Source organism: Polyergus mexicanus, unplaced genomic scaffold, assembly GCF_030449975.1.
Source record: "Polyergus mexicanus isolate NDT 795.1 unplaced genomic scaffold, iyPolMexi1.0 SCAF_9, whole genome shotgun sequence".
Lineage (NCBI taxonomy): Eukaryota > Metazoa > Arthropoda > Insecta > Hymenoptera > Formicidae > Polyergus > Polyergus mexicanus.
In genome coordinates, this window is record NW_027223329.1 from 1,745,219 (window position 1) to 1,755,375 (window position 10,157).

General features: G+C 35.2%; 2 protein-coding genes across 2 annotated transcripts; both read right to left on the reverse strand.

Moving 5' to 3' along the window:
* Window positions 1-118: 118 nt before the first annotated feature.
* LOC138936579 (TAR DNA-binding protein 43-like) lies at window positions 119-8,870 on the reverse strand. Its single transcript, XM_070302108.1, has 4 exons — window positions 8,803-8,870; window positions 1,061-8,732; window positions 782-970; window positions 119-401 (listed from the first exon to the last, which is right to left on the reverse strand). Exons 1-2 carry the CDS (start codon window positions 8,809-8,811, stop codon window positions 7,872-7,874), a joined length of 870 nt encoding a protein of 289 aa, XP_070158209.1. The 5' UTR covers window positions 8,812-8,870; the 3' UTR covers window positions 119-401; window positions 782-970; window positions 1,061-7,871.
* Window positions 977-2,578, reverse strand: LOC138936442 (spindle pole body component 98-like). The gene is given in 4 exon segments (XM_070301864.1): window positions 977-1,116; window positions 1,118-1,216; window positions 1,385-1,443; window positions 2,545-2,578. Coding segments are annotated over 4 exon segments (234 nt in total). The 3' UTR covers window positions 977-1,074.
* Window positions 8,871-10,157: the final 1,287 nt, after the last annotated feature.

A 10,157-nucleotide genomic window follows, 5' to 3' on the forward strand; every position in this document is an offset into this window, starting at 1 on the left:
ATCTATTTATTAACACAAAATTTAATAATATAGTTTACTCCAGAAATATTTTTTGAATATTTATATATAATATATAGAATTATAGGGACTAGATATTTTTCAGCAAGAACACGTGAAATAAAATATTACGATAGAAATATTTATTAAATATTATCGATATAATCTCTCTCTCTCTCTTTCTCTCTCTCTCTCTCTCTCTCTCTCTCTCTCTCCTCCCTCTCCCTTTTCTTATATATAAAACATTATATAAAACATATGCGAATGAAAACGCGTTTCCGATATAATATTATTTAATAGCCGATTTTCTTGCGATTGTTTTAATGTCCCTTACGCACTCCGCATTCTGCTCAAAGTCCTCACATACGATGTCCGATAGGATACATGTGCGACGCATATCGAATCTGAAACAAGTAAATAAATTTTATTATCATTACACGAATGAAAAGTATTCACGTGTTAATTTTTTTAGGGATCAAGACTTTTCTGAATTAATTAATATAATTTCTATATAATAATATAATACAGGCATTTTTTATTACAGATATAATTTACATATAAATTAAGTGACAATAAATAGAGAATTATTACACATAATACTTTCTTTTCGTCTTTTTAATAAAGCGTCAGTGTTTAGCTTCAATCAAATTTGCTGTTAATAAATCAAGTTAAATACAAATCTGATAGTTAGAGCTTGAATTCAACGTAAAGTTAATTCTCGTGAGGATAAGGCTTCCTGAAAAAAAATTAAATTATATGTATAATATGCTATAATAATAATTACTTCAATCGCATCACAACCCTCGTCGCCTGTCATCGATTAACATTTCCGGACCCATAGAGAGAGAAGAGACCCTGTTTTCCAAATATAACCGCGTCCGCGCCGTCTCAGGAATTATCTCTTTTTCCACGAGAGCAAGCACGGATTAATCGCGGATCAACCACTGTCGATCGCGACGCACGCTCTCGCAATCTGAAAGCAAAACCGCGGTAAGACATTAAACCGTCCAGCGGACATCGCCCGGCATTTTCATTTATGTTTTTTTTTCGCGGTCACGCTTACGAAAAAAACTCCCCTCACGCTTTCAAAAAAGCACTCGTTCCACACTTGTCTAGCAAACTTCTCTCGGCGCAGTGCATCATCATCATCATCATCATCATCATCATTATCATCATCATCATCATCATCATCATCATCATCATCATCATCACCATCATATATATCCCATCAAATTTTCTCTATATATTCTCCTGTAAAAATATATATACTCCTCTCTCTCTCTCTCTCTCTCCCTCCTTTTACTCTCTCATCTCCTTTCACCTTCCTCTCTTTCTCTCTCGCTCGCTCGCTCTTTCCACTTGCATCAAAACTTTGTCAATCATTTGTTCGTTCGTGTCCATCCATAGAGGTACGTTCACGGACATCAACCATCCACATATAATTCACTCAGGCTGTTGAACAGAATCGTACAGGATTAGTGTCTGGCGTTGATCGGGATCTTCGAGGGCCGAGCTAACTCTAGAGTACTAACAATCCAATTTACAACTTTGGTGTTTCGATGTAGGCTGTCTGTCTTACTCCAGAACGTGATATGAATAAGAAGATACGACTGCCGGAAGTGTGTGTATGTGTATGTGATCCTTCTCTAAATTTTTTTTTCTTTCTTTCAAAACGCGTACAAGACACACGCATTCCTCAAAATCGTTGACAGTTCGACTCCATGGCTCGTTTCTGAATGAAGGTAGCGAATGCGCGCGAAAAGTATGCCTAAAATCTCATCTCTCCTGCCGGTGATATCTAACAAGAGATCTTGTAAGAGAATTGTTAACCGGCCGCGTGCGACATGTGCATCTGTTACATGACGCGTTCTCAAACGTCAAAAGCATGGAACACGAATTTGCGTAATTCTTATATGTAAGACAAAACTTTGCAGCAAAGCAGTTATACTGGATTAATTTGTTGCGAGAAATTCCTCGTTCATTGTTCTCTGAGAGTGGGGGAACGAGAAAGATCGAGGATGATGAAAACATTAAAATCATAAAACCTTGTCATATGAAAGAGTTTTCTCACAAAGCCTGTTAAGTATAATAAAAAATTGATAACACCACGGGGAGATAGACTGCGTTTTTCATGAGAAAAATAATCTAATAAATACCAGTCGCGAAACATATGGTTGCAAATATTTGCAATTGATTGGTATTTATCGCATTATCCTTTTCTATGAGAGAAATTAGTCTACAGCGAATGAAAATTTTTATCGCAAAAAATACGCGAAGCATTCGAAAGAAGAAATGTATACAACTAGCGGGGAGGGGGAGGAATTGTTCTCTTGCTTTATTGAGAAGAAAATATTGCAGATACGGCGAAATATGCAGATGATGGTGAGTGAAAAAAGTAGTGAAACAAAAAATAAAGATGACGGCAAGATATGCAAAAACAAATCTTCCGTAAATTTGTCGGGAAGCTGGAGTATCGATGACGAATGATGGATCTATTTGATGGTGTGAGACGTTATGAAGGAGAAATAAATGTCAGATCGTAATCACCTGTTGCTTCGAGGATCTGCGGACGTTTCTCCATAGCCTTACGATCACTTCAGTCATCGTCTTCATTCAATCATCAATCGAAAGGCTGGCTGTGCACTGTTACATTACTTTTCAAACTCTTCCACTCGCTCTCTTTTACAGTTCTACAGTTATAAACATCGCCACAAGACTGTTATCTCACATTATCGCGACGGTTGCTTTCAACGAAACGCGCAACTCTGTTTCTCAACAAAGTTGATAATTCGTAAAGATAAATTAAAACTTCATATATACAGATATAATAAATATAATATCGAGAATATTTTTGTATATCAATAATTTCCCGTTAAGATGGTAATAGGATAAATTAAAAATTTATTCATGTTTGTATATATTGCTTTAAATCGCTTGTTTGTTATAGATGCGATAATTGGAACTATTAACACGGTCCTAAAATAAATATGAAAAGAATATATTAAAGATCTTATTACTTAACTAACGTAAACTTCGAATCTTCTTTGTTAAAGTAAAACTTACTTTAAATTAAATGACGAATTATATTTTATCATTTGTTTTCATCTTTAAAGCTTAATTCGCATGTATTTTCATCGAATTAAAGGAACCGCGATTAATGCATAAACAAAGATCAATTCCAAATTTCGCAAGAGATAACACCGTATATCCAAATTCTGGGATAGTCGATAGATATGTGATTACGTCGCTGATTCGCATTTAAAGGCACGCGAAGGAATCTGTGATAACCCACGGTGCTTGGGTTTTTTATTCTCGGCATAGTTTAACATACACTACAATCAATGGAGAACGTTACGAAGAGCATTGAGTATTTTCGCATCACGGCAAACTTGTCGAAACATTTTACAATTTTATGTAAAATTGTCAGTACGAATTGGGAAACATATACATACGAATGCCGTTTGCTATCGTCGGATTAATATTCACACCTACAAAGTTTCGCGCGACACATGGTAATTCTCGTCGTCGACAAGAGGATTTCGACACTTTTTTTTTTCAATGAATTTCGATACGCACAAGTCATGAGATCATCCTCGCACACACATAAAAAAAAAAAATCCTCGACATCAATTCTTACTCAGCTTATTTGTATCTTAAAAATGTAAAAGACTGTCGGATTCGCGATTTCTCACCGTGTTCTTTCTTGACGAGACTCCAAATTTCCCTCCTCCCCTCTCCCCGCCCAACAGCCGAGAGATTGACGGATTAAAATCAACATTCTCACACGACACATGTCTCGGACTTGTCATGCATAGTTTCTCATTTCCTCTCTCTCCCCCTCTCATGAGACACAACAATATCGAGCGATTTACAGAGCGCAACTAACTCTACAATAAAATTCGTTACATTGTCTGAGCGATATTAAAATTGCTTTATCAATCCGTATTTACATGCTTCGTAGATCACTTCCAAATCGTTTTGCAAGGCATTCTTTGAGCATCGAGTACTCACATCGCGCGCGAAACCTCTCGAGACTAATTGAGGGATCACGAAGATGCCAATATCGTATATAGGCATCGCTATCTTAAACGATTTGAAAAAAATACATGATCTGACAATTAGAATCATACGCAAAATTTATTTAAACTCTAATACTGTTCATTTTATGTTTAATGATAATGAAATGTATTAAAGCTTAAATGAATTTTATATATTATTCTTTTAAAGAATAGTATATATATATATAGAATTTTATCTTACAACAAATTTACATAATTTCTTCACTTTTTCCAATTTAAATATAAATATTTATAATGTTGATTCTCTGCTCCTTTCTAAACAATGATTTAAGCATATCATTCACACTACGCTATGGAACAAAGCTTGTACAGAATATAACGAAGAGATAAAAGAATGATCGCGTATCTTGCACAGTAACAAAAGAAAAAGTGTCTACGAATTTGATTGTCAGATCATGTAGATCCATAATTACGATTCACGCACGAATGTTCGAACTGATCAATTAACTATTGTCCGTCGTACGATCAACGACATTATCTTACTTCTTGTATACGAGTCACTTTATTTTACTTTTTGTATCATAAGGAACTCTGCATATTCCCTGAAAATATTTCCAGACATTAAAGAATTGAAAGGCGAACATTCGTGCCAATTCAGCACCAAGCTAGGTACGGTTCTAAAAGGTCTGTTAAAAGTTGTCTTAAACTACAGCTCTTCTGTGTAGATCGATTTAATAATTTACAGATTTAAGAATGCGGGATCAATGAAATCCATATCGTCTATCTTTTAACCGGAATCTGATTTAACTTTTTTTCTTTTTACATATACTATGTATATAAACAATCTCTTCTCGTGCAGTCTCTAAGTATATTTCAGACATACATTGGACGATTTTTTTTGCTCATTCTCATCTAAAACTTGCACCGTATATAATTTTCCGCGCGCGCACGCTTTATATATTATTACTCAGTCATCTCATTGCTTCATCTCGCGCTGTCAAGTACACGCGTTCATTAAACAAGCGGCATTATCATCATTTTTGCTAGTAGTAAAAACTCTGTCACGCCTGTAGTTCTGAGACGACCATTAACAAATACATTCGACCGTCACATACACACATACACGTGCGTCGAACAACCCAATCGACGTTTTCAAAGTTAGAAATTTTCTAAACACGCATATCGACGAGAACTCATACTATAATGAGAGAGAAAAAATGCGAGTATTATCCTTAGAAAATTGTATTATTAAGTAATATCTTGCGTTGAGTATAGGAAGTTTATGAGAAATCACTGCACGATAAATGAAAAGCACAACAGCACATACACCTCTTACAAGGATTATTTTATTCTTTCAATTAATATAATTAGATAATTAGTGTATTCTCTCTGAGATAGTCTCAATCTAAATTATTCTTTTAATGGTAGCGTACACAGTGATAACGCGGTGATGAATGTGGTTTTTAAGTTTAATTACGACATATGTTAAAGTTATTGACTATAATTGTGAGATGTGAGTTGTATTCTTGCTCATCGTATGTTGTTAACTTGTCTCTTTCTTTTTCTTTCTCTCGTTTTTTTTTCTTGAAAAATAAATATTCTCAACCTGTGTGTAAAGCTATTTCTTTTATTATTTTTATTATCATAGGAGAAACAGTTTGAAAGTCTTCACTATCAACGGTATTCACTCAAAACTTGCAGCACATTATACACATACATTAAAGACATCTAAATCGTTTTCTGTGATTTCTTTGAGGACTCGTTCAATTAAGATAGAAAAATTTTAACAATTCAAATGCCTTCTTTCATGCGCAAACAATCAATAATTTTGACACACTTGCACACATCAGTGTAAAATTCTTACATAATAGACTACTTATGTGTTATATTTAAGATATTTGAAACAAAAGTTCAAAAATCGATATAATAATTTACAATACGGATAGCTGCGATCAATCTCTAGGTGTCTTGCGAGTTATTCAAACACACTCATACGCTTTCAAGCAGTCATACTGATCGCTTTATATGCTCTGTCAAAGAATCTTATTAATGTTTTGGCAACCTTCCGCAAAATAGGAAAGAAATTACTGCAAAAAGATTGCGCCAACGGAGGTAACTTTGCACCACAATCAAAGAAAATTTTCAATCCATTAATAATATCTAAAGAAATAATCATTGAACTTTAATCTCAATGTTGATTATCTTTTTAGAAATCAAAAATGTATCTTTTTTTGTATTACAAAATGTTTCTTGTTATATCAGTCGATTTTATGATATTCATGTAACCGTCGTTTGAGTTATTAAAATATCGTTTATTCAGCATTATTTTTGAGAATAGATACCTTCATAGAATTGTGTGTAGTAAGAGTGGTTTGCTAGGTTAATATGTTATGAAGAAAATTGTGAGATAAGAAAATATTATGCGTCGAAAAAAAGTTTTGCTAGAAACTTTTATAACTAAAGATAAAAATATTTCAGAAACACACGACTGTATGTGTGTGTGTCTGTGTGCACTATTTCGAATAAAATATTCTGTTTCAATAGAAAATTGTTTTTGCAGGTAACAAGGAATTTACATTTACATTACGTTCCCCGAATTAAAAGACACGCGGAATATATACGATATGAATATATGAATATACAAATTGATTTTATAAATTGGTCAAGAAATCTTTATTCAAAAGAAACACCTTGTGTGGCTTCTAACATTGCAATGGCGTGATTGATATATCTCATTATGTAACAAATAAACACTTTTTACAAATAGCAACGTCCAGCAATCCGGCTCTCAATTCAACATGATAAATCAGTTAACTTAATTTTGCGTCTATTGCCGTATATCGCGCTTACATCGATAGCCATGATTAAATGATTTTGCTGATCATTTTTCAGTCTCCTCTTTAGTTGCATCGCAACTGTGTATATAACGGGAGAAAAAAAACTTAGTTAACTATGGCTAACAATTAAATAAAAAATGCGATTAAATCTCAAATTTAATTTATCTCAGAAAGTATTTACACTTCTAAAATCTTTTTTATATATTGAAGAGATTTGTGTGACGAAGGAATACTTGATCTATTTTCAACTTTCTGATAACTTAATAATTACTCGATATCTCGAATGCTACATGTTTAATTACGAAAACGGAGAAATAATGCAAATATAGTCCTTTAGTTACCAATTTGTGATTTCTATACGATAGCAGTAGTAATTTATTTTATACATAAATATATATATTTTTCTATATATATATATATTATATTGTGTTTTTTATTATAATAATTAAATGCCAAAATAGCGCAAGTCTCCTTCAGACTCAAAGATCTCCTAGATATTCTAACACGTAAACCATTCATATACCAAACAGTACATTAAAAGCACATTCATGTACGTTTTATATAATTACATTCTTGCAACGCTATATCATTCACATACACTAACACCATACATATCGATTTTCCCATTAGCCGTTAGATCGTACGCTTCACACCAGAGAGATCACACAAAAGCACGCATGATGATCAGAGCTATCCACGCATTACATGTAAGCCTAAATTCTTTCAACGAATTGGAATTGTGCTAATTCGTCAAACCGGTAAGAGAGTGGGGAGAGTCTCGAAATATTATAATACACGCAGTAGTGGCAGATTAGTGCAAAACATTAGAAAAAATGTTAACGTACTATAGGCTCTGGCTCTTTATCCTGTTGACGGGATCGATGCGCGTTTTTTGTACTCTCGATCCGCTGACCCGCCCCTCATTTGCCTTTATCAGATTTGTCAAGGTTCTTGCGTCGGGACCCGTGGATAGAGGGTCCGTTTGGTTTTACGAGTAGACCCACGACCCCGGCTGAATTTACTCGTATTTGAGAAAGGTATTCGATTTTTGATCGCGTTGGCCCGGATGATTTTGCCAGGCGCCCTGGGATGCGTTCGGGTTATTCGGCCCGGGGCCGCCGGTGCCGGGGTTGCCGGTATTGCCGTCACCGCCGCCTTGATTCATCCAGCTGAGGAAGCCGGAATTACCGCTGTTGCCAATACTGTTATTACCGGAAGGCGGCTGACCCGGCGGACCCGGCTGGTTCGAATAACCCTGATCGTTTCCCTGGTTCTGCAGGTTGCCGATCAGGCCCCAGGACGCCTGGTTCAAGGCAGCGGCCACCAATGCCGGATTGACCGGCAACGCGGACAGATTCAGCCCGCCCATAGCCAACGGATTCGACATTCCGCCGCCTCCGCCGCCGCCATTGTTCTGCCCTGTGATACCCAAAGCCTGCAAATTCGGCATGTCGAGATTGCCACGATTGCCCGGATTGTTCCAGCCGTTTGGGCCCATATTGTTGCCCGAATGACCCATGTAACGATTACCCTGATAATTGCCTTGCACGTTATTATCAACGGGTCCCGGTGCGCCCCTGCCACCCCTCATGTTTGAATTCACTTGATTATTGAAGTTCTTATTATTGCCCTCGGACTTGGGCGCGGCGTTCGACACATGTACCGACACACCCTTGATAATGTGATCTTCGCCGCATAGCGACTGGGCGACCTCGGGATCTAGGAAAGTGACAAACGAGAACGCGCGGAAGGGTTTCGGGATGAACACGTCCGTGACTTCGCCAAATTTGGAGAAATAGTCTCGCAGATCATCAGCGGTTAGGTCTTCTGTACAGCGGCCGACGAATACCTTGCAGGGTACTTGCTGAATCATTCCCTCCTACACACAAACGCACAATCAGTCAATCATGTACGACAGGTTCACAGTTATCCAAGTAAAACTTGCGTACAGTGCACATTACTCACAATCACCGGCGCCGGTAGAATCGCTGCGAGACATATACCGTTCGTCAAGAGACTGGCAAAATAAGTAATATAAGTACATTACAGTATAGAGTTTACATCAGAAAGTATATCATCACCAGCGTATTACGTACAATCAAGTTCCGTAGACACGCAATTTCTCGCTTTCGACTTAAGACTCTAACGTACCGTCGATTGCAACTAATCTGCACTAAACGTCAAGTTTTATAGAAAAAAATTCTTAATACATATTTATTTATCGACTCTAAGAAAGGATATAATATATATATCGGCTGGCTCAATTTATACATATAAATCTTCGTGTTATAAAAAACGAACACTTAAGCACTATATGATCACTTGAAATCCATGCATCAATCTGTACAATGTTCTTTTCTTTTTTATATACTTTCGATGTAGAGAAAATCTCATGCTATATTACATTGTCTTAATTTGAATAATAAGCACATGTCTGATAAAATGTGAACAGTTATTTCAGACTAATTATTGCTACCATTAAAAACAACATATTTATTACTTTTGACAAACTCCATGAATTAATGGGAATATGAGTTTATATTTATAAACTTATTTTTTCTTACGCTAATTCAAATAATCAGCTTTGTATAATATATATATATATTGTATAGACAATAATGCGCAAAATAGACGAGTAGTGTAAAATGAAAAATCTTTATAGTTGCTTTACAATTATTATAAAAGAATAAGTATCTACACATTTTACAAACGACATACCACGCATCTATTTCGTTATTTTCTAAGAGATAATTCATAATAAAACTAATGTTCCATATTAATATTATGAGAGAAAGTCAGAAAATAAGGTTCTCTTATTTAAGTTAAGTAATGAATTCACAGTTGAATTCTGTGTATAATCTTCATAAGATTCAATTTTACTTTTTTAATACTTTGTTTTTTGTAAAATATTTACATTATCATCTGATCGGAATCGCTCACTACAAAGATACTTTTTCAACTGTGGAAACAGGTAAAAATCTGATTCCGATCAGATAATGTCAAGCATGAAGTGCAAAAATGAGTGCATCAACAGAATCCCATTCTCTACTGACAAAATTTTGATGCATAGATCTACCGTTTAGATAAATCAACAGAGAAGATAACAGCGTGTTGAAAAATAATGTAAATATATATATATTTGAGAGATGTAAATATTTCACCAAAAATGAATTATTGAAATGTAAATGAGTTGGAAAGATTACTTTTCGACTTCCCCTTGTAAATTATTAAAATTCAGATAAAAATAATTAACAGAACAATCAATATTTTTCATACAAAGAGACAAGAGATGTAATCATATCTC